At 39.7% G+C, this 24623-nt stretch overlaps 1 protein-coding gene across 14 annotated transcripts in view; it reads right to left on the reverse strand.

Annotated features, from left to right (window-relative positions):
• Nucleotides 1–295: 295 nt before the first annotated feature.
• The window catches only part of IKZF1 (IKAROS family zinc finger 1), a 70046-nt gene continuing 45718 nt past the window's right edge, over nt 296–24623 (reverse strand). For 7 of the 14 annotated variants that reach the window (XM_037379328.1, XM_037379327.1, XM_037379325.1 and 4 more), the window contains exons 4-9: nt 23057–23116; nt 20710–20970; nt 14883–15050; nt 12774–12899; nt 8306–8440; nt 296–4104 (exon numbers count right to left, since the gene is read on the reverse strand). In XM_037379328.1, coding sequence (XP_037235225.1) covers nt 3398–4104; nt 8306–8440; nt 12774–12899; nt 14883–15050; nt 20710–20970; nt 23057–23116 — 1457 coding nt within the window. In that variant the 3' untranslated portion in view covers nt 296–3397. Of the gene's footprint in view, nt 4105–8305; nt 8441–12773; nt 12900–14882; nt 15051–20028; nt 20085–20709; nt 20971–23056; nt 23117–24623 lie in introns of those variants that run through there. The other 7 variants (XM_037379322.1, XM_037379333.1, XM_037379321.1 and 4 more) reach the window with 6 other exon arrangements.

Below are 24623 nucleotides of genomic sequence, written 5' to 3' on the forward strand. Positions count from 1 at the left end.
TGCATATGTCCATAAATAAAATTATTGAAACACTTGTTTCTAGACAAATTGAAGTTGATTTTGTGCAAAAACAAAAAAAACCAAACCCCTGAAAAAAGCAAACCTAAAAAAGCTCCTTTGTGAACAGAGAATGCTGTTTGCTCCTGCCTTTAGACTATGCCCTCTGATACACTGTGTCTTAATATACTTACTTATACTACTGTACTGTTTAATAGACAACATCAATATATTCTGTTATAGTATAAATAAGAAAAGTCCAGACCCAGGAAACAAACCCACTGTGACTGACAGTGCATCATCATGTCATATGAACCATTTTATATATATATACATATATGTATGTATATAAAACATTAATGATACACAAAACCACAGATAAGGCATGTGCTTGTCAGCAAGAAAAGCAACACAGGAACTCATACACGTGCGTGTGTGCACAGAGATGTTGCAAAGGCAGTGAACCTACCCAGTAATCAGAAATCACATTTAAAAGCTGAAGTTCAAGGCAGTCTTAAACTCCACTGGAGCTATGCTTGTCTACATGGTTAATTAATGTGGCTTTATTTGTGTTGGATTTTGGTAAAAGCAAAGAAACAAAACCACCTGAGTAAACTTCTGTCCCCCTCCTCTTTATAGCTTGCGGTGTCTTAAAATGAAATGTTTAAAAAATTACGGCATGGGGTATGTGGTGGCCTAACTCTAAGAACAGTAGGAAAGAGGTGTAAGAGCAATAAAAGCAGAATGTTTCCATACAGCCAAAATCTGACTCCACACAGGACGTTGCAGCAGGGCTGCAAAATTCCTCTGTCCCTTCTTTTGGTTGGTATCAATCAAAAGTGGGGAAGGGTAGGAACAGCTGAATGTATCCCTACCAGCTACGAAAAAATTAACCCCGTTTAAGTTTATTTAAAGAAAAAATAATAAAGCAAACATCGCTGTAAGCTTCTGGCTTGAAGGTCCTCTTCAGGTCACCCCTGTACAAAATATTTGGTAATACCTCAGGTACCTGCCACGTACAGCCTGTCTTGAAGCTGAAGGCGCGGCAGGCGTTGATGAAAAAAATGTGGCTGGGGCATGCATGAAAGTGGCCAATGATTCCTTGTGTCCACCCCCTGCACAGTGTCTCAGGCTGGAAGGCAAAAAGCAGTAATGTCTTCTAAGGCAACTGACTGATAATGTGGGAGTAGAGGGGATCACCTTTGGCTTGTAGTTTACACTACTCAATTTCTGGGGGGGGTGGTGGTGTCACTGGCCATCCTGTAGGCACTATGCTACCTAACGTGTACTAGTAATTTGTTTTCACTGTTGCGGGTGTATGCATCAGTCTACATGCACATCTGGTGACAAAGCTACTAAACAGGTATGCACACATGTATGTAAAAATACCTGTGTGTCCACGTGTCACATGAAGTACATGTCTTACGGTTGGCATGAAAAGCTAAGATGTGAGATTGTAAAAGCATATATTTGTAATCATTATTTCATCAGTATCTTTCCTCTAACTTGAGTGTTGTTGCTTCTGACTTACACCTGCAAAAGTGAAAGCAGAAGAAGGAACTCTGCGTGCTTGTAATGGTATGTATATATAGGAAATTTATATCAAATATAGCTACACATATCAGGCCAAACTGGCCTAGCTACAAGCGTTCATGGTTCCATCGAATCTCTTTTGTAAAAAGCGTATGTGCTTGCATGCACTTGTGAATACAGAATGTGTAACTGCTAATCTTGTTGGTTATATGATTGTGTTTATTGCAGAACATCCACTACTATGCAGAGTGGAAGTATTTATAAATTAAGTTAATAAGATAGGTTATTTTTATGAATGTTGCCCAGCACCAACAGATTTTTATGCAGCTGAAAACATTTCTTTTTTGCCCAATTGTAAAATACGAGGGTGTTTAGGGAGAGGAATGAACTATTTGGAAGAGGAAGTTAAGTAGAAGCTTTAAAAAAAGGTGTTTTTTTTAAAAATATCAATTGTGTTTGGGGAAATAAAATGTATTTGTCATAGAAGTCTTCATGCTGACTGGAGTATATGCAGCAGAAGCCACCATGGAAAAAGCTCTTGGTGGACTTCACTGCACTCCGCAAAATGCTGCAGTCTCTCGTCTCCATTCAGCAAAACGCCATTTTTTTAAGCTTAAGATTAGTTCCACTGAAGTAGAAGTAACTTAAAGCACATGGTGAAATGATTTGTTGAATAGGAAGCCAGGGTTCTCAGCACCTTTGTGGGGCCTGGTCTCTCATTAAACAGCAAGTGCCAGGAAAAAAGCAAGCTACAAATTTCAACTGGCTGTTTTAATTCAGCTCAGTGCTTTAAAAATAATTAAGTGCAACACTTACAAGTAAAGCCACAAATCTACAGGAGTACATCTGTGCAAGAAAATCGGATTTTTTTTCATAGGTAAGAGAGAGATTTTGGATATTTTCCAGGCAGATTTAAAAGATGAAAAATGTGCATAAGGAGACCTTCCCCACATATATTTCTAGCTAGCGCTTTTCTCAACTGTACATCATACTTTTCTAAATAACTAAAACTTTAAAAAGAAAAAAAGAAAAATTAAATACATTGTAACATTTATGCAGAGAGAGGAGGGGTTGCTTAACAAAAAGTGGGGGTTTATTGGATAGGAAGGGAAAACATTTATTCAAAGAAGAGCCAACAATACCCTTTTTTCTATACATTAAATGCAATTAATACTTCACAGAGTATATTACAAGGGTGTTTCTTCTATCTTTCACATACCTGCTTGCCTCCCTAGTGACACAAACAGGGCATGCCGTGATGTCAATACCAGCAGCACCCTTGCAGGTGGAAATGTTCTCCTTTCTATCACCAAAGCAACTCAGAACCCTCTGGCTGGGGGGTCCTGTCCCACCACAGCTGCCTGTGAAGCCATCTGAGATGGGGCCCTCCATCTTTAGCTGAGTTTAATCTTCCAAAAGAGTCAAATAATACCAGGAAGTCAAAAACCATACATCTGGTGTAAGAGCCCTACACTCACGGTGTTAAGAGAGAAAGCTTGGTCGCTCCTGCCTGTTGCATCCTCATCCGTGTGGTGCATCCTGTGCATGGTTAACAGTTTTGGCAAGGGAGGTTTGCAAGAAGCATCAGTTAAGGGAAGGGCTTTCAACTATGTAACTACAAAAGCTCCTACTTACATTAATAAAGGTTTTTGGTGATCAAACATTTTCAGTAAAAACTTTAGTATTAGAAAACTGAGTTGCAATGCATGCTACCAAAAGGAAAAAATCTTTTCTTGTGGGAGAAGATAGCTGAACTTTTGATTCTCTTGTTACTTTTACTGTCCAGCTGACTTGTGCTTTGTTGCTGTTGTGGCTCATGCAGCTCCAGTAATGCAGCTGTTGAGGCTAGATCTGTGCCGGAGGAGTTTTAACCCATGTGGAAACGGTGCTCCCCTCGAGTTATGTGGGAAGAGAATTCATACCTGTCCTGGCTATGGTAGCCACACATGTTGCATTCAAAAGGATCACGGAACCCGTGGCAGCCCATATGGATCGTATACATCACGTGATCCAAGAAAAGGACTCGACAGTGTTCGCACTTGTAAACTTTCACTTGCTCCCCATTGCTGCTGATGACTTTGAAAGCATCCTGGGAATTGTCAGTACCTGCCCTCAAGACATCATATTGCCTGTTTTCTTCTTTTATAGAGATGCCATTTCTTGCATGGGGACCTATGTGGTTTGTCAGGTAAATTAACCCACTGCGTTCCTCGTTATTGCTCTCTGTATCTGTTGAGTCTTGGCAGCTGTTGCTGGGAGAGGCGTCTCGTTCGGAGGAGACAGATTTGGCTTTGGAAAGCAGCAACAAGTTTTCCACTGCGCTGTCCTGAGCTGTATGGTTGGAGCGAGCCTGACTGTCTCCAAGAGGTTTGTGGAGCTGATACATGGGGCTGATGACGGGCACCACCTCAGAACCACCTGGTGGTGTCTGGACAAGGGGACGCAAGGACTCTGCCCCCAGGTAACTGATGGCATTATTAATGGCCTGGTCTATAACGTGGGTCTGCATTATCTCATTCTCCTTCTCATAGTTGGTGGTGGCATCATATGGAAGATCAGGAAGACATTTCTCACCTGCAGTGAAAAACAATCCGGGGTTAGAGGTTGATTTCTACATAATTAAGGAACTGAACATCATAGATTAATAAAACAGCCACGTGGAAGAAAAGAGTTGATCAAATCCACCTCTGAAATTCACCTGAGGTATTCATAGTTCTCTAACAGAGCTGGTCATAATAAAGTAGGTTGGCTGGTGTTTCTTTTTTTTTTAATCTGCAAAATAATTTGAGGTCTTTAGAAAAATAAGTGGATGAAAACAGACTCTGGACATAATTATACGGGGACTCATGGGAGCTACAGATTGAGTGCTTCATCCTCTCTCCTTTCTAAATGGACTCCTTCGCCTACCTCCTACAGTGAACTGAGGCATGCCTTTGTGGTTAGGGAAGACAATGTACCAGCACAGTCACAGTGAGCCTGGCCTTCATGCTTCACAGCACGAAGCACACTACGAATATTTTCCCCTAAAATATTAGTTCCATACTGGAAATTGTATGTTTTAGTTTTAGACCTTCAATTTCTTACGGATAATCCATACTGGCAATGTGCTTGTATGTAATTTCAGAGGAAAATCAACAAAACCTTAACTTTTCATATTGCCACCTCCCCCCCACACCTTGTTTTTTGAATAAGCCACGTTAGACACATTACCATAAGCTACACGTATTCCTAGAGATTTTGTGTCAAAAAGTTACCATCTGCGGGAGCAGTCAAGAACCATGGGAAATATTTAAGTGTGTATGCGGTTGGAATGTATTTTTCTTAAGAGGTAAAAAGCCCTGTATAGAGCAAGGTTACTTATTACTTGTAATTTCAACTATGACTTGGGATGCCAAAAGTAAAGGGGGGGACTCTTAATTTTCTTGAAACCAAACTGCACTAATGTATCTCTAGCTGGATACTCTCATATTGAACTCTTGAGTATCACTACGATTTCTTAGAATTCTGGGACAGATAGGACTAAGCAAAATAGAGAAGTTGAAAGTTAGGAGTGAGAAAAACTATTTAAATGTACAGATGCTGATTTTATGAACCTGAACAGTCTTCCAAACTGTTGTTATCAGGCCCCTAATAAATTTGTGCAAATGCGAAGGGGTAAAAAATTTCCACAGGTTCCTAGGGACTAGCAATAATACATTCTTTACAGTCTGGATGGATTTCCTAGCTATACAGATCTTGGGAAATTCATTGAAAGCCATAAACATCTCTGTAAGGTGCTGTCACCATTTCCTAATCAACATGACATTTGCTGGTAAGCCTAGGAAAATCCCAATTTTTCCAAAAGAAATGCTAATAGAAGCATGGAAAATTTACCAGAAGATTGGCAAATTAATCTATCAACAACCTCCCACCCAGATGATACCCAAATTGGCTATTCAAAGTCAGTGAAGAGCCCAGAAAACTTCTAGGCTGACAGCACTGCAATGACAGGGCTAAAGTGTAGAAAGTCCTGCAGTCTACATTTCCAACAAGGTACGGTTTCATACTAGTTTGTCCATGCTCTACAAGCAGAGAAAGAAACATTGTGAGCATTGACTAAGTTTGCATAAGGGATTTAGGGTACAAGCCCCTTCTGTCTGTGCTGTGCAAACTTCTGCTTCTCCTTGTTTCCTCTCCCTATTACTCTGCCGATTTGAGCACCCCTCTACCGGGGTGCATGCTTTTTTCTTCCACATTTACCCTTTCTAATGCTGTAGTTTTCAGGCAGTTTGAGGCTTAAGATTCAAAATAGGTGTTGTGAAAGACTCTTGAATTAAAATAGAAGAACTCTCCTAATATGAATGTATACCCTTGACTCAAGGAGGAAAAAATGAGGATATGAGGTCAAAATCATTTATATTCCATGGGCATTGTATACCACTGAAAAGTCTTCATTATACACAAAATTTTGGGCATACAGAAGGCATAATTTTAATAGTTGGTTTTTTGGGTAGTATTTGATTTATGTAGCATAACTAGTTGGTAGCCGGACTGAGAGGTTCAAGTGCTCATAAGGAAAATTTGTTTCCAAGCAGAGTGTCTGAAACAGACACAAACTTGAGGTAGGCAGGTATCATTTCTATATCTGGGCAATGCAGGTAATATTTGAACTCATTAAAAATAATAGCTTATTTCTGTGGTTATTAGAGCATAAGTAAATTAAACTGCTAATGGTTTGATGCACTTCAAGCTTTGCATTGCTCAGGTCTCTGCAGCAGATACCTAAATTGTAAAAATGCACTCTATGCATGTGGGCACTTTTTTATTTGGTTTGTTTTTAACAACTCTCTTTTCTTTGCGGCCTAATTGTTTTAACATGATAAACGTAACAACCTCACCTGCAGTTCTCACTCTCTGGTTTGGATGGCCCAGTTCTGCTTTCGGGTCTGGGAGCTATTCCAGTTTGGAATACAGAGAGAATTTTACAGATAACTGGCTTAATTTGGTGAACAATCTCACTTTTGAAAGGTAATGAATTTAGCCTTGAGAAAACCGAGAGAAGCAGCAGTCTTTCCCTTATGTGAAGGCTGCCATTTGTTCCTTCTCCTGGGAATTCAGCACGGGGATTGGGATGACACGATAATCTACAGGAGCAATAAACATATTTTATTACCCAAAAGCTCTCCTGACCAGCCGGCCTAACCTTGTGTTAATCAGGAATGTACCTATTACATGAAACAGCAGGTGAGGATTGGAAAGGAAAGGATCCGGGTGCATTTTCTTGTCAGAAAGTCCGTCCGTTTGAAGGTTAGCAAATTTCCATAAATATCTGCTGTCATTAGGTTGTCTTCCTACACCACACCCTGAATAACTGACAAGAAGTTCTGCCCTCCTAAAACTCATAGTTAAACTGGCTGTCTTTGCTGTTTCTCAGGGCGAAGAGAGAAAAGGAGAATGAAAAAGCTAGTCCACACCCATGGATACATCCCATATAGGATACTTGCTAGTACCTTTTAAATTTTAACACTTCTGGTCTTCCTGGAGCTTTCATAGAATTAGTATTTTGCTGAATGCAATCAGTTACCACAGTGTCTAAATGAATGAGGTTTGCCTTACATAGGTGATAGATCTTTGCTAACTACTACTACGACTTTTGTCCTTTTTTATAAGCATAAGCATTTCTTAACCATGACTGCCTCCTGGAATTGATTGCCTTTGGACTTGAAAATAACCTTGGACTTCCATTTCAAACTTTCTGTTGCACCTCCTGACATAGCTGAGATTCCCCTTTCCTTGTCTCAGAAATACCAATTTTCCTTTCACCCTTGTGCTCTCACTGAAAAAGGTATATCTGGAATTTCCATCCCATAAACTGGTCTTTTTTTGCCTTGACTTTTGACTGAAGACCTTCTTAATATGTGTTCTATTTCAAAGATTTCTGTTTTCTTTGGTTGTCTCCTTAAGAATGACAAAAATGAATGCACAGAGAATTATAAAAGAATCTAACTAGATATGAGTGTATGTTGTCCTCCGACCTCCCCTGTTTTTATTTATTTAAGACTAACTCTACATAGCTGACAAAATACTGTCTGTGGGTCTCAAAACTGATGTAACTACTACCAAGTACAGGCTTACCAAGCAGAACAATATAGATGTAGCCTCCATTTTTTCATTAAGACAAAAACTACTAGGTGCAAACGGGCATGAAGTTTTTGCATCACTTACAGAATGTACCCAAAGATCTTTTAATTTGGGTATTATTCTCAGACTAGGTTTATTTATTTCCATGATGATTTTGGGCTGTAACAGTATACAGACTTTATGAAGGGGTGAAGAATATTTTTCAGCCTGTGCTCAACTATTCACAAATGCTTTCACAAACACCAATATGCCCAGATCTGGATGTTATCTAGGAAGTTAATAAAATAATCCTGAAAGTGTGGTCAAATGCTTTCCCAACAGGAAACTTCTATTCCTATCTTCAGGTTCTTAAGGCAGCTTCAAGAGCCTGTCCAGATCTTGTAATGATCTGGTTTATAAGCATTAGAAAAAGATAGGAAAAAGACTTAAAATTAATCTTCAAATGTGGAAAATTAGACATGCAGAAATGTATGCTGGAGAAGTTTTGTTGCTTTCTTTATTCCCCCAACACATTGCTGTATCTGTTTCTATAGAGATAGATATTGCTAATTTAGTAAAACAAATAAAATCATAAAGCAAAAGTAAAAATCCTGTGAGATGTTTTTTGGGTTTTGTTGTTTTATTTTTTAGGAGACAGCAAACGTTTAACTCTTACCAACAAATTTCTGAGGCATAGAGCTCTTACGTTTGGCGACGTTACTTGCTAGTCTATCCAGCACGAGGGATCTTTCTGACCCTATCTTGCACAGGTCTTCAGCCATTTCACTCTGGTTAGTTTCCTCTTTTATGACTGAAATCAAATGACATCAGAAGGGTTAGGCACGCTTGTTCCATTTTAATGGAACTACTGTCTTAAGGTTATTGTTTCTCAGCTAATGTCTTTTAGCTCCCAACCAGCTGGAAGGAGGTGCTCACCACTGCAAACACAGGACAATTCTGACTCTCGGTAACAAAGAAGTCCCTCACACTGATTAATTTATGTACATGTTCATGTTTCCCTCATTTAGGATACAAAAATGAGATTGCAACTGCAAGGCAACTGCTTGTAACGTAATCACTCCACCCTTGTTCTGCCGCCACTCTGCATTTCTGTGAATAAATGAGGTCCTAACATTATACTGGGTATGAAGCATTTCATCTTTTCACCCTCCCACTGTCACCTCCCGCCCTGTTCCTCTGCACCTCTCCCAGTGGAACTGCCTGTATGATCACTGCTTCTTTAGCAGGAAAAACGGACAAACTTCTCAACTGCAGTAGTGGAAGATGGCGAGCTATACCAACCTTTCTCCCCACTCCCTCTTTTCCCCCTAGTGAATATTTCTATACTTCCTTGATGCAATTTCAGGCTTTAAATGACGATTTAAGTTGCTAAAGTCACATCTACAGTGGAGCACTGATTTTGAATAGTCAAACCTGTTTTCCAATTTCCTGCTGCTGCTGAGACACTGCAACATTAGAAATGAGCTTAGCTGTGAGGCACCAGGAAAGGGAGACTATTGAACTACATTTAGTTCGGTATTTTCCTGCAGAAACAGAAGGGATGAGTGGAAATGCACTGTCAAAACAATGACTATGAAAGATGTACGGGAAGGTATTTCTGACTTCCAACATCTAAAGGAAAGGATATGCAGAAAGATCACAGCATAGCAGGTGGTTTAGGGCTTTTTTTTGTCAAGGAGAGAAAGGGGTTAATTTTACTTTTACCTGCTACTAGGGTATGGGTATTTTTCCTGAACTTGTAAGCTGCCGTTAAATGGAGAAGTGAAAGATGATTTATAGACTGATTCTGCAAGCTATTTCAATTAGGTGTACCATTCCACTACATTTTGCCTTCTGTGAATGCTAAGAATACGTTTTATCACTGGATTTGCTGGTTCACAGAACCCACCGCGCTCTGGTACATGGGTGTTTCTCAACAGTAGAGTACACGTTGTTCCTATGCAATGTTATTTTGGCAATATACCACTGCCATAAAGGGATGATTGTGCAAGTTTCATTGATCCTGAAAGATGCAAAATCAAGGTCTGGTGGATAACTGCAAGGAGCAGGTGAATTGTCCTAGACAACACCACTCCACAATACAAACTGAAGAGTACACAACTGGTTCTTCAGTCCCTGCTGCAGCAGCACATACCGCAGTGACAGTGACAAGGAGTCTCATGGAATTATGCCCCAGCCCCAAAAGATGCTAAAGATTGTGACCAATGCAAGATATGCGCAGAGTAAAGGGTGTTGATAGTACCTAGGCATCACTGAACAGGCACATCGCAGCATCTTGTGCTGGCTAAGGCTTCCAGACACCACTTTAGGAAGAGGATTACAGAGAATGTTTAAAAGCAGCCCACTCAACAGGGAAACAAAAGATTAAATTTTTCATCTGTTTAGGATGTAATAACATTCCAATTCTAATCAGTTTAACAGAGGGTAAGTTATGTATTCAACTTTCAAACTTTTAAAACTGCTATGAAAAAGAAGGGCAAATTGGATTACGTACTGATTTCCAGCTTTTGCAACTGAACTATCCTGAAATTTGCTACCAACCTGGCAACTATTTTTTGGTAATTTGGTGTGTGTGAACTGAAAAAAAAAAAAGTTTCCAAATGAAAATCCACAAGTGACTGAAAAATTGTAATTGACCCTTTTAAAACTTCATAAACTATTTCTTCTATTTTATATAGGCCTGGTAAGACTTCAGCACACTACCACTCAATTCAAATGCAAGACACCAAGTAATATCTGTAAGACAAGAACTTCATATGGACAGTGAGATTCTAGCCCTCTAAAATAAGAATTTTGCCATTAAATTCAGCAGGTTCCTAATTTTATGCTGAATCTCCTCTTAACGAAAGCAAACAAAAGTGAAAATATAAATACAATCTCTTGTTCCTATCTTTACTACTCTTTGCTGGATCTTTCCCTTACTTAAGTACTTTTTAAATTATATTTGTTAGATTTACAAGCTGATGGAAAGCATCAATCGGTTTAGGTCCTTTCAACTCACATTTTTTCTATGTATACTGCACAAAGTACTTAAAAAAAAAATGCAGTAAAGAGCAATCCTGATGTAGCAGAATGTCAAATCAGATGCCCTAGCAGATTTTCACACCAAGTTTTTTCAGTCTGGGGGAAAAAAAAAAAAAAAGCCTGAATTATGGCTCTAATAGCTCCATATCACACCTTGAAATACTGTAAGAACAGTGGTAGTATAGCTACTTGCTTTTCTAGATATAATGTAGAATGCACTAAAAATCCCAGGACAACCCACTCATTCTCAAGTGTTTCATTGCTTATTTTCATCTTTTTGTAAGAGTTTATAAAGGAAATAATGTAAACATGGCAAAATGGTATGTTTGCAGTGAAGCAGAATAGATTAGAATGCAAAATACTAGGAAAAATGCAGGAAAGTGTTTTTTAGAAACATAAAGAATTGATTTATTAACTGAGTACTTAATTTTTTTAAGAGTGAAGCATTTAGCTGAATATAAGGTCTAAACCCCAAAGTTAATCCTCTAATTTTTTTCCTAATTTGAGAAAGCACTTTTATGATATCATTTATATGATACTTTCAGTATATGCAACGAAGAAGTAATTATATGCAAGGAAGAAGTAATCCTTCCAAAGCATTCATGAATTCCCCAAGTTTTCATCCACTGAGATACTAGATATTCAGTCCTAAGCTAGTGTAAACTCTCCTGTCATGATCTGCTACAAACAAAGGTCCGCCTCTAAAATTGTATAGTCTATTAAGGTTTAGGATTCATGACACCAGTTTCACCTGGACATTTTGCTTACTAAGACTTTAGTAGTACTTCAGCTACTCATTCACACAGATTTTCACATTCTGTGTGCAGGCATTCAAATCCATGTACCTGATACTGAAAATTCAAAACCCAGGCGAGACTGAATATTTGCTTCTAAATCCTATCACCTCTTTGAGGAGTAAGTATTGCTGCCTACTGTATATTACATTCAGCTTTTCTATTTATACATTCTCCAACCCCTCAATAAAATTAGAAGGGGCGCTGCTCTAACATGCTGTCTGCCAGAAGCATCTCAGCTGTATTCACTGCCATCATTATGTGCATATACTTTACATTATTTGATAGCATGTAAAAACATATTCAGGTTCTGTCCAGATATAAACTATTAAATGAGGCATCATTGCAAATAGGTCAGAGAGAACCTTCCATTTTCGTCATTTGACAAACTAAATAACATATACTGACAGGATCAAAAAGGTATGCCAGAAATGCAACTTACTGGATGGGCTTAAACTCCACCACAGAAACTGGATCTCATATTCTCTATCTAAAACTACACATCCAAGGGATTTTTTATGGTTATTTACTGTGATCAATACCATGCAGATCTTTAGGATCTTTGTTAAAAAAATAAATATCCAAACCCCAATAGCTGCTTGCTCTCTTTCTGGGTATAGGTTTAGATTTTATGTTCTCCAAGAAACTGGGTTTTACCTTCATCATAGCACTGGTCTCTCAGGGAAGCACAACAGCTCCCCCCCCCCGCCCCCCCCCCCCCCCCCCCCCCCCCAGTGTTCTTCTAAAGAGGAGGCTGAGATGGTCAATGTAAACAAATTATTATCCTTTTTGGGCTGTCTCAGTCAAACTGGCTAAATCAAATGCCTCTGGCTTCATGTCCTCTTGCTTGGAAGAGTGAGATCAAAGACAGATGGCTCACCCTGGTTAGATGAGTTGGTCCCAATGGTCAAGTAAACCCCTTAAGCTGTGCGTGGGAAGGGCAGGAGATGTGCAGTGCTACTCTACCTAGAATACTGGTATTAAGTCTTCATTAAGAATCCACAAGAGTACTGTGATACAAGACTTCAAACAAAAGGGAAAGGTGTTGAGATGATGTAGTCATACTGCCCATACTGCCTTGAGATGGTGAACAGAAATTTCCCAGCTCTTGCAAGTGTTTTGCTATATGCCTGAGCTTTTTCTTTGAGCTAAACAAAACAACAGCCAATGCAATATCAAACATATGGGGGGTGTGTGCCTCCGCAATGCAAAAAATGCCAAAAATGGTACTACTGTTCCTTCTGCACTTCTTTTTCTGCGTAAGTGACAAGACAGCGTCAGTCCCCAAATGGACATGTTTATTACCTGAATAAAGGCTGCTTGGGATATTCATGGCTTGCAGGTAGTTATGACAGCGTTCTTTATGTTCTTCCAAAGAGCTGCGCTGCTTATAGCTGCGACCACAGTATCCACACTTATGGGGTTTCCCAACTGGAAAAAACAGAATTACTTGAGAGATTCAGATGAGATATTAAACAGCATATTAATAATGGTAAGAATAACAGGAAAAAAAGACCACCCCAAAAACAAACTCATGCTGTGGTGAACTGAAGAAAGATTTTGTGAATTTAAGAAGAAGAAGGAAAAAAAACCTAATGGAAAACAAGTTGTATATCTTTACATCTACAGGCCTATTCTGTGGGTGCTGCAAGCTGATTTCAGATTATTCACATCAGATAAGGACTGCGACATTAAATCTTCAAAAACAGCATCTACATAGTTAGAAACTGAAACACCTTCCAAGGTCTGAGCGTAGCTGATTTAGTGCCTAGCTCCTACAGAGACTGCCAATGGGGGAACTGGTGGTGTAGGTACAGACAGACACCTGCCCACGACTGGATGTGAGTTCTGATGTAGCCAGAACCAGCTCAACCCTTACAAGACGATGGTAGATTTCATGTTTTCTGTTTCTGGAAATTCAAGAGAAATGGCATGACAACATTTTTTTCTGTTACACCAATCCAGATGTAGTTCTAGGAATTTTGCAGTAACTATACAGTTTCATTGACTGCTGGACCTGAATTTTCTATCTTAGTGTGACGAGACTGTCACCTTATATGTGATTTCAGAATTTTAGATGGTTACACAGCTTAACTTTTGTTTTTATTTACAAATTTTCAGGTGAAAATGAGACTCAGACATCCAACTTGTTTATGATGTACTGATGTCAATTTGCCAATTACAGGAATTAATCAGAGTCTATAGTTTAGGCATTGTCTCTTTATCTGTGGAATCCTCAGAGTTTGACAAATGTCTAGGTATAATTTCATGTATATATGAAAAATTATGTTTTAAACTGTGCAGCCATGAAAATCAGTAACAGCAAGGAGGAGGGAGGCTAAATAGTATTTGAGAGATGTGCTTTCCTGAGTCAGGCCAGGACTGAACAGGAGAAGCTGAAACTATTTTGGACATCTGGGACCAACACTAGGAATGTTATTATATAATGTATGCGTTAGAGAAGAATTTCTTTCATTTTGTGCAATACAAAAACGTCACTGCAAGAATTCCCCTTCCAGAACTTGGTCCCAAAGCCAACTTTCACAAGTAAAGTTAACAGTGTTGGTTCTGGCAATGCGTTTTGGAGGTCTACTATCCAAACAACAATTTGCATTTCCAGCTTAGCTTGGGAAACTAGATGAGACAAGACTCTGCTTTTAAAGGCAGTTTAAAGGTGTTAAAGTGGTTTTGCTTCACAGAAGGTATGTGACCATGGCTTCTGTCAAACAATGAGAGTTTCATGGTAATGAAAAAGTGCAGCTATTCAAAAATATTTGTTCAGATCTCCACATTACTGTTGAGACACAATACTGAAAAACTCTAGCAGAGTCCTCTTTTTTGGAAGATTATGATCTTTCTCTCTCCCACCCTCTTCTTCTTCCCCACCCTTTCTCTTTCAAAGTACTTGTAATAACAAGGTACAACAAATAACTGCTGCTAAATGCTGTAGGTGGTATTCGCTCCTTAGGTTAAGAATGACTACCAGGCTGGAGGTTTGTGAGACTTTGTGACTTAAAACCTACTGTGTTCAGACCTTTATATTATCTCTAGATGCAGATAAATGCCATACAAACCCTAAAACATTCATCAGCTTTATTTGACATTCGTAGTTCCATGAAATGGATTACTCACATGGGACTTGTAAGGTGAAACCCTAATACAGAAACTTTTGGTCAGTCAAGAAGTATGGGTAAAAACAGTTCTGGTGAAGGATCATAAGCATGAGATGTGTTTAGTCATTTCTTTGCTGCTAAAACACTACGGCCAGCTCACAGCTTGGTTAACCCTAACATGGGGCTACTCGCCTCCCCAGGGTGAGAAGACCTCTCAGGCTTGGTGGCCACAAACGCCCCCACCATCTCCTCATTGGATGCAGTGATGAGTGCCCCTGGATGGTTCCACACCTTCACTTACCTGAGTGAGTCCTCAGGTGTCCTGTCAGGGCATCCCTGCGACGGCAGGCGTAGTTACACAGGTGACACTTGAAGGGCTTTTCACCCGAGTGCAACTTTATGTGGCGCAGAAGGTTGCCCTTCTGTGTAAAGGAGGCTCCACACTGATTGCACTGGAAAGGGCGTTCTCCTATGGGGAGAAGGAGGAAATATATGAGAACAAAAAAACTTACGTGGTAACAAGAGAAATATTTCAGTGAGAAAGTTGTTTTCTCACTGCTGCTCTGTGACTTCCACCGGCTGCAGGTTTGATATAACATGAGGCTTTCAGACTAAACCTGCCAGTTTCTTAATGCTTCACTGGCTGGGTCAATTTGATCTGAAAATCTAATTTTTTTTTTCTAAATCAGAATGGCACATCACAATGCAAATTCAAACTCATTTAAATAAAGTGACTGCAACATTTTGTGTTGAAGAGCCACTCTTCCTGATCAGCAGTTTTGGAATAAACCAATATCCAATTTTGCATGTTGTGGCATTTGGTGGGGTTTTTAATGTGGCTTTTTTCAAAGGGTCTTTAAAATATGCCACTGAAGCAGCAAAATAAAAAGGAAACTCATTAAAAATGCATTTCAGGATCACAAGTTCATTTCAGCGTTACATTCTTATATTTAAATGAAAGGCACTTCATTATAACAGTTATAATAACTTCTTTTCATTTACATTTTCCCTGTATTTTCCCTTTCAATTTCTTCTCCATTACCTGTCCGTCCCTAAGCAGCCAAATCAGGAAAGAGACAGAGAAAGAAAGAGAAAAAGAGAGAGTAAAATCACATAAGTTAAGACAGTGCAAAGGAAGCCCTGTACTTCCATGCTGAAGTCCCAGCCCTTCTCTAGGTAAGGTATGAGAGAGGAGCTGCACAAACGGGCTCTGCTGGTCTACACTTTGGATGGACACAGGGAAAAACTTGAAGAGACACAGCCTTGATTCATCTAAACTGGTGCTGTTATCAAGGAAGCCAAGCAACTAGCCTTTGCAAAAATTAATATGGCAGTTGTTTGCTTTTTAATGCTGTTTCAAATCAATATGCCTCTTTATTCACTTAGCTGTTTTTTTGAAATTTAAGATAGATGAGGCCTTTTCTTAAATCAGTGGGAGATATGTTTTCAGTTGTACCAGATAGGAGTAAAGGTATATTTATACATGAGAGCACTCCATCAGCAGGAACCACCCCTGCATGCCCGCTTCTCCGTAGCCCTCAACTAAGTCAAAGCAGCCCTTGAAACTCATTTGCTGAATTTTGTTTCTCTTAAGCATAAATACAATCTGCTATAGTAATTATAATGCATTGACAATATTAAAAACAGCCCAGAGATGACCTGTTCTTAGTTTCAATTTTCTTTATGTAACAATAATGTTAAATTTAAAATCTCAATGCTGAAGTTAAAATATAAAAAAAATAAAAGCAAGTTAAACAATTTCTTTCTCCTCTCTCACGTAACCATCATGTATTATTTTGCACATCTAAGGACCAACTTGTATGTCCATATGTGTGCATATATGAGCAGTATGATAATTTTTTACTTTTGGGTAATGCAGTAGAACAGTTGAAAATCAGCAGCGCAGTCCCAACCCAAAAATGTGCAAATTCTACCGTTAGGGCTGGCAACTTTAGCATTCAGCAAACAGTAAAATGAATCTGCTTTATGTCAAGGGATTTTCATTGGTCAAATGGCTTCAATCAGGTCAGCATAGTCCCTGTCAAGCCGTATGAACTCATTTTCTTTGTCCATCAGGTAGCTGTTTTCATCTAACCTGTATCCGCAACAGGTTCAGCTGGGGTGACCCACAAAAATGCCAGCATTAGCCTTACAGGATTTTGCAATATACTTCATATGCCATGCACAGTAGTTGCTAGGGGAAAAAGAAAACGGCTAAGAGCCTGTCTGCTTTACCTCTTAATCTCTGGGGCAGTTACTCAGCGTGGAAGGTATTTTTGAGAAATGGACTGAAACAGTAATGAAGAAGTTTGTCATGGGGGACACAAATTTAGAAGAAATGGTTAATTCTTACTAAACAGCTTTTCTAGCATTCATTTCTGTTATTTTTACTCAGAGGAGTGTTAAAAGGAGAAAATGAAGATCGTAAAAGTACTTCAGGAATGAAATGTAAAGCAAAGCAAGAATGAAATGTATCTCCAGCCTACAGCTCTCACAATTACAGGGTGAAATCTTGCACCAGGAAGACAGACAGATGGAGCATTTCAAATGAGACTACTGCACATAAAATATTTCTACAAAACTGGGATCAAATGTAAAGGGAACCTGCATTCACTTTGCTGTACAAGGGAAAGTACAAGGTCTTTTGGTGGTGATAAGACCCTGCAACTATGTGTAGCTTGGCGGGCCATTGGTCATCCATGCTGCAACTACCCAGGTGGGGAAGACCTGCCCTGTGAGCCCAGCAAAGCTCCCAGCCCTGCTAGGATGGAGATGGTCGCTGATGGAAGGTTACTGGGCGTGGACAGGACTGAAAGAAAAAACGCATAATGCATCTTTTGTTTATACAGTCAGCTTTGTGTGTTATTGTCTAGCCAGTTCTGAACAGCACACGTCTATCCTGGGTGGATTGCGCTACATGGTGTGTAGCTATGGACGAATGTGGGCCCAGGAGAGAAAAGTGCAATGGGACCCCTGAACTGAGTCCACTACCACTGCAGTGATTCACAAGCCTTAGTGGGAGCATGAGCCCCCGACTACTTAGTGAAGAATATTCGTCATCTTAATTGAAATCTTTCTCATTTCTTAAACAATATAATGACAACATCACCTAATATGCAGAGACATGCATAGCTTTCTTCTCTTTTTTTAAATGCTCATTCTTCAATGGACATTAGTTTTCTAAATAAATTTGAGACATTCAGACCCAGCTAACAGACTTAAGTGAACTAAATGGTGGCTTAAGTTAAGGGAGTGTATATATCAGGAGGGAATATGTATACCTAGACACACATATATAAGCACACATACATAAATATATATCTACAGGCACACATGAACACACTTATGTGCACACTGAGCAAGAGAAGCCTCAATCTACACCCTGAGGTGTTTCTCTCTCCTTTCCAAATCTCCTTTTTCCTAAACACCAAGCAAGACAGCAGCAAGCTGGAGAAAATCAACATACTGAAAGCCTTTGGGAAGGAGAGTGAGGAGAGTTGGGCATCTGTGAGTGGGTTTCGCTCCACAGACAGGAGCAACAGGTAAGGTGCTAGGAAGCAGCGAGTGCTGTACAGCTGCTTACAGACAGGAGGGGGCAGAAATGTCAGGTGCTGCCCTGCATATCTGCACTTGGCAGGTGTATTCATTAAAAGTAATTATGCCTTTTATCAGGTCAGGCAGTCATTTTATTTTGGCACTTTAGTGCGCTAGAGTTTTGTTCACTTATCAAGTATTTATTTAAGGAAACCTCACTGCATATGCAGGTTTTACATGAATTAGCAGCAAAGTAATTCATTTGTGAGGCTTATTCCTTCACTGGGCATGTATTGAAATGGGCTTCAGTTAAATGTCTGTAATAGTATATCCCATTTCTACTTTAATTTTCACAGCACAGCTGAAAGGAAAAGCAGTCACTACTGTTTCCAATGACGTCCCTTTAATTTAAACTACTAGCTCCAAGCCTCACTCCCTTGCTAGCCCTGGAAAAACCTGAGCTTACTCAAAAAGGATGCTCAGGAGAGGAGCTGAGGGCAAGGTGGGAGGGAAAGCAAAGGCTTTCTTTCCATGGAAGGACTCAGGGGGGCAACCTCACACCCTTTAGTTTTATTAAGTGTAAAAGAAGGAGGTCCTGCTAAGCAAAGTGCTGCTCATGGGATGCTTCCACTGTAGGTTTTAACTACATCCTCTGATTAAAAAGAGGGTCTTGTTGGCAAGGGGAGGGCTCTGCAAAGGGTGGAGAAGTCTCTGAGTGACAATCCTGGCATGGTAGCGCCCTGAGCACCCTCAGCAGGCACATGAGTCCCTTTGCCAGGCAGGGAGTTCAGGCAACTGGAGCTCAGTGCCAGGGAAACCAGTGAGGTAGCCCCTGGGGATGTCACAGGGAACAGGCAGCCCAGCTCATCCTGCGGAGACTTGGCCTGTCGGGTACCAACCGCTGCACTAGTAGCAAAGGCAGCTCTCCCTAAAACCAGGCGTGTCCACACACAGGCCGTTCAGCCCTGGTGCAAACACTGCCTCTCCCTCTCAGGGACCCGAACCAGCTCCTCCAAAGCAGCAACAGCATGCTCTTAATAAAAGAGCAGCCTCCTTCAACAAAAACAAAGACTTCTCCTAAATACCTGTGAAGTTGCAACATTTTATTTCAACTACCACAGCGTCCTCTTCAAGCCCATGGGTCTGTTTAAAAGGCTTCGTGTCCAAGTAATTTTCCATATACATTTTATCAACTTTTAAAGGATTACGTTAACATTCAATTAAAAAAAAAAAAAAAAAAGGAAACAATTTACCAACAAGCATTTTATTCTATCTAGGAAGTAGGCTGCAGCCTCTCTTCTGAGAACTAGTTGTGGTTTTTCCAATAAAGATAATTACCTGCTCTTCCCTGACAGAGGGATTTATCATATTGAATTGAAGAGTACTTTGAAGTAGGCAACGTAACAGCATTGCTAACTACCACCAGCACTGCTTCTGAAGGTGGCTAACCCACGTTTTGCTAACAGATCGCACCCTTCCAGAGCCTGAACAGCCACAGTTACAATGACAGACATTAGCACTGGGAGGAATGGATGACACTCGGGGTCTTTTCATGGATCCTCTCCATTAAACTCTGAAAACACTTTGCTAATCTCACTCCTTAGTAGTTCTGGGAAAATCATTTAAGCATGACTGAGGGGATGCGGAGGAAGAAAGTATGTGTTCGCTACCATGACTATTTCAGTGGAATCTAACCATTGGACAGGTTGTTCATACCTTAAAAATACTTGAAAGTTCTGTCTCATTTGAATATTCATGCAAAAATGCAAATCTATTTATTTTTTTGTTTTCAAAGTAACTTGTGTAGCACAACAGTACAGTTCAGTTCTTCTCCTTTGACTATGGATGGCCTTAAAAGTTTCGATTGGAAGCCTAACATTTAGACAGCTTATATCAGGTAAGATGAGACTCACCCTGGTCTTTACTTCTTCATTTGTTTCCACCTCTTCATTTTTTGCACTCTTTGAGACTATTTAGAATTAGAAAATTGAGGCGAGAAGATTCACAGCACTGTATAATAAAAAGCATCCCTATGGAGCACAGCAACTTTACATGTTTCTTTCAGTGTTTTAGTGGAAACCCTTTAGTCCAGACTTGACCAGTGACAATACCTGTTTTTACTTCATAAAACATTTGACATGAAATTAACCCCTTTTTATGAAGACTGCCAGTACAGTTCCCTTAATATCACTCTCATAGTCACTGATCCTTAATAAGCTTTGTTGCATTATTGGAAACATTAGAACTGGGTTGATTTCAGACTTAGCCACAAATGGGTTTTTCTTCAGGAATTCTTAGAAATGTCTTAGAAATTAAACAAGACTTCTTTACTTTTTTTAAAAAAACTTGATTTTTTCATGTAGCTTCAAAGCAAACACCCTGCAGAATTTCTAGATCAACAGATGGACTCCATCAAGAAGAAATCTCAATTCCTGTGCTGTCTGAAATGGTCTAACAAAATAACTGAGTTCCAAATGCCCACTGATGATTCATTATTTTACAAGAAGGAACATGTACATGATACAGAAAATATCTTAGTTCCTAATATGTGGCCAATTCATGTCAACTAGAGGAAAAACTATGGCAGGCCTTACCAGTGTGGCTTCGTTTGTGAACCATGAGCACATTGGGACCGATGCAAATTATCCCACAGATATCACATTTTAGCTTTCCGTTAGGAAGTCGAATGCCTCCAACTCCTGACATAGCCTTGCTGCCTGGGCCATTGTGTGAGCCATTCATTTTCTCTCCCGAGGTATCAAGCATTCGTAAATCCTCCGCACATTCTTCCCCATTCATTTCACAGGCACGCCCATTCTCTTCATCACTCTGAGTCTCTATTTTAATATTACCAGCTGAAAAAAACAATACAGGATGCCACTCAGTTTTGTTACAGAATAAATACGGTGGCAAAGAAACAATCACATTAAAGACGATTACTTCTAAACAGCATGTATAATATGCCTAAATAACAAAAGCTACAAGCATGACTACATTTCTATGGACAATGCGACAAGTTTGTAACACATGGAACAATGAACAGTGAATATCAGTGAGACAAATACAAGGCATCCAGGGAGCTGGGAATCCAAATAACAAGTCTGTTCCTAGATCATTTTGAGACTTCTGCAGTTGCAATGTACATTTTGACAATTCAGGCTAATTGGAATGAAACTTAAAATGAATCTACTTTACATGGATTTGTCTGAAACAATTGTGAAAGTAACTCATCAAAGACAGTGGACGAAAATGAGCTGGAAATGCAACATTCTCCACCAGGCAGGAAGATCCTGAGGGTTGTACTGAATCCAAATATTTGGCTTGCAGTTCTATGGGGTAAGCAAGACAATAAGAAAGCAAAGGGTACAAACACTGATAAAGAAACCAGGGTGGGGAAGGATGGAAGGAAGAACTTAAGAGCAAGAACTAGCATTACAGGAAATTACAGGAGTAATAATGGTGTCTCTAGGACAGCAGGATTAGGATCACTGAGTTAGAAGAGAGGAACTTTACAGCCATGAGCTACCACCAAAAAAGCAGTCAAATCAACAAAGGTGGGCGGGAGAACTGTTTTGACTTTATTCAAGAAGTCATTTGTGTTATAATGCCATAGGTGACAACTTCATGCAGCTAGAAGATTTCAGGTATAAATCTGGCATAGCCTCACTACAGGTGATAACACATAGGTTGGTAAATTTGATCTGATGTGAGCACAGCAATCCTAAATGTTACAGAAAAGGGCCAAGATTCAGATCAGTTAATGCCAGTATCCATTCCTTTTCTTTCAACAGGACTGTGTGACATTTTGTGTAGAATAAAATGTATTTAAGTTATTTCCCTTGTTTCTAATCTGATGATTTTTGTGAAAAGAAATAGTTCTTAGGCTGAAAAAGACCATTTCATTGCCTCAAATCTTACTTTCCCTTCGGTGAAAAACCTATTCCTTCACCTCACACCACCCCAAAAAGGGGAGCACATATTTTAATGGCTAGCTGAGTACACAAGGGGTCTGTTTCACCAAATAAAGGCCAATTCTTTTAATTTTGTGGAACAGCAGTTTCATGGTAGCCCTGTTCATAAGTGGTGGTGTAGCAATGACATCTATGGGCAATAATTACCTCGAGAAATGAAAGACCTTGACATTCATTTGAAAATGAAAGGTTTGACAAACTTCTCTGCTACACCCTGCAACCTTCCAGGTGTCCCAGGAAGGTTGCAGGAATGTGACCGATGAGAGTATCTGACTCAAAATCCTACTGGGAAACACGCTGAGCATAAAGGTGTTCACATTTCTGAACAGTGCTTGACTGGACACCTTTTATAAAGTCTATCAATCTAGGCATTTTAATGATTTTTTCAAATATTGCATTTTTAGTAGAAATCATATGCAAGGCAGAATAAATGCACATCATAATGAACAGGTTTTCCTTTAACATGTATGCTAAAAAAGTGGAATAATTTCAGATATGAAAAAAAAATAATAAAAAAATCAATGACCAGTGATTTACAAAAATGGTATGACTGGCTAAACAGAAGTGATCTACACTATTCTGCAAATTTAGTGGACTATAACCCGGTACTGCTGTTTTCAACATGGTGAATGGTTTGGCTTAAGCATATGACAGATTTTCCATAATTTTCACATAATTTTTTTCTCTTAATTACTAGAAAAATATTTTTAATATATGTATGTTTGTACAAAACAGTTACAGGCTCCTTGTCTGCCAGGGATTTGGAGAAGGTGGCTTTTGAGTTAGGCTTTGTGTTAAGTTAAGACAAAATACATGTAAGCAAAGCAAAAAGACCAGACTACTTAAGCCCTTTGGTAGCATATGCAGAGAAACGTACATTACTGAGAAGTGAAATGACACAAACAAAAATCATAAAGGCAGGAACTAGATGGAAATGGTCTGTAGTGAGCTGAGTTTGCAGTATACTTACGGGAAAAAGATTTGGGAATTATTGCATGAAAGTCCCTAAAGCCTTCTGCCCCATATGCAGCTGCAATAAAGAAGGCAAACAGGATGGTGGTTTGTGGTGCTGCTAGCAGTAAATGTAAAAGAAGATGGCATTATTGCTATAAGAGAAATACCTAGGAGGAAGACAGAACTATCATTACAGAAGCAACACAAGCAGTTTAGGATGAAGCATGAACAGCAGCAGGGCAGCTGGCAGGAGAATTGTGACCTGCCCAGAACAATCCCCATTTGTAAAAATGCCCTTTTCTTCCAAAGCATCCAACCCAACAAGTTTATCATGTTTTCTAAATGCATAACCTCTCTTGGGTATTCCCCTCGCTTGCAGGTTAACTCCTGCTGAAGTCAAGAGGAACTTTTGCTGAAGTGTCTCAGAAGGGTCAACTGGAGCAGAGCACCTAACACAGCCTTCTCCTACCCCCAGGGAAACCGTAAGTCCCTAGAGTGCAAGCTTCCTCTTGGGATTTATTTTTTGCCAACATGCCTTCTTTCTGTGCCAGAGATCTCTTCTTTATACATCCTTGTTTCTAGCCGCTGCAGTTATAAAGAGTGAAATTGCATTGTTTTCTTCTTACTCCTGCTGGTCTGATGCAATGGAAGAAGAGGGAGTTCAATTTTATATATTGTGTATATCGCCATACTTTTTTTGCATTTCTAAGGCTTGTCCTCACAATTTATCTACACAAAAATAGCTGCACAAACACACTATATCCTGCATATTATGTGTAGCCACATGCAAATTTACGTGCCATGGGGCACACTTGATACAAGTAATAATGGATTTCATTACTTGACATAAGCAATGATAGGAATATTGATCCAGTCAATCTTCACTAAAGCTCTCTGCAGCTGTGCCCCTGGACTGCTGTAGCTGTGCTGCTCAACAAATGTCCCCACGCAGATGAGGCCAAGCATCCAGGATGCCCGTACAAACGGATCTAGTCGGCAGCACAGTTCATGGCAGGGGCTCGGTTCACATGCGGAGCTCACTTTGCTAGTGAAAGCTGATAGGTAGTGAGGTCACCCACCTTACCCTGGGTCCTCACAGGGATTTTATAGGTCTAATTAATGAACAAAATCTCTTCATGTTCAAAATTAGCACCTTTTGCAAACCTGTTTCGCAAATGAAAACTACTGAAAAATGCCCCACTGATGCAGGAGACAAAAGAGGAGAGGCAAATTGCTCCAGCAGAAATACTAAGGATCTTTACTAAACCTGAATGAGAAATGGGAAGGCAGGCTATACATTTTTTTTTTTCCTGGAGACATAGACTGAAAAGAAAAATAACAGTGCTTTCTTTTTCTTTTGTGAGAGAGGTTCCTGTCCCTCCCTTGCTATAGTGCTGAAAATCACTCTTGGAGCACTGATGATGTGACAAGTACCTGGGAATCAGACCTTTCAGATGCACTGATCAAGATCATACTCAGATTTGCACAGGTTTCTCAGTTACTCAATATAGTCTTTGTAGAAATACCATGTCTATGTACACATACATGCAGACATTAACTAGGTCTACAATAATTCATGGTAA

Source organism: Falco rusticolus, chromosome 3 (genome assembly GCF_015220075.1).
Source record: "Falco rusticolus isolate bFalRus1 chromosome 3, bFalRus1.pri, whole genome shotgun sequence".
Taxonomy (NCBI): Eukaryota; Metazoa; Chordata; class Aves; order Falconiformes; family Falconidae; genus Falco; species Falco rusticolus.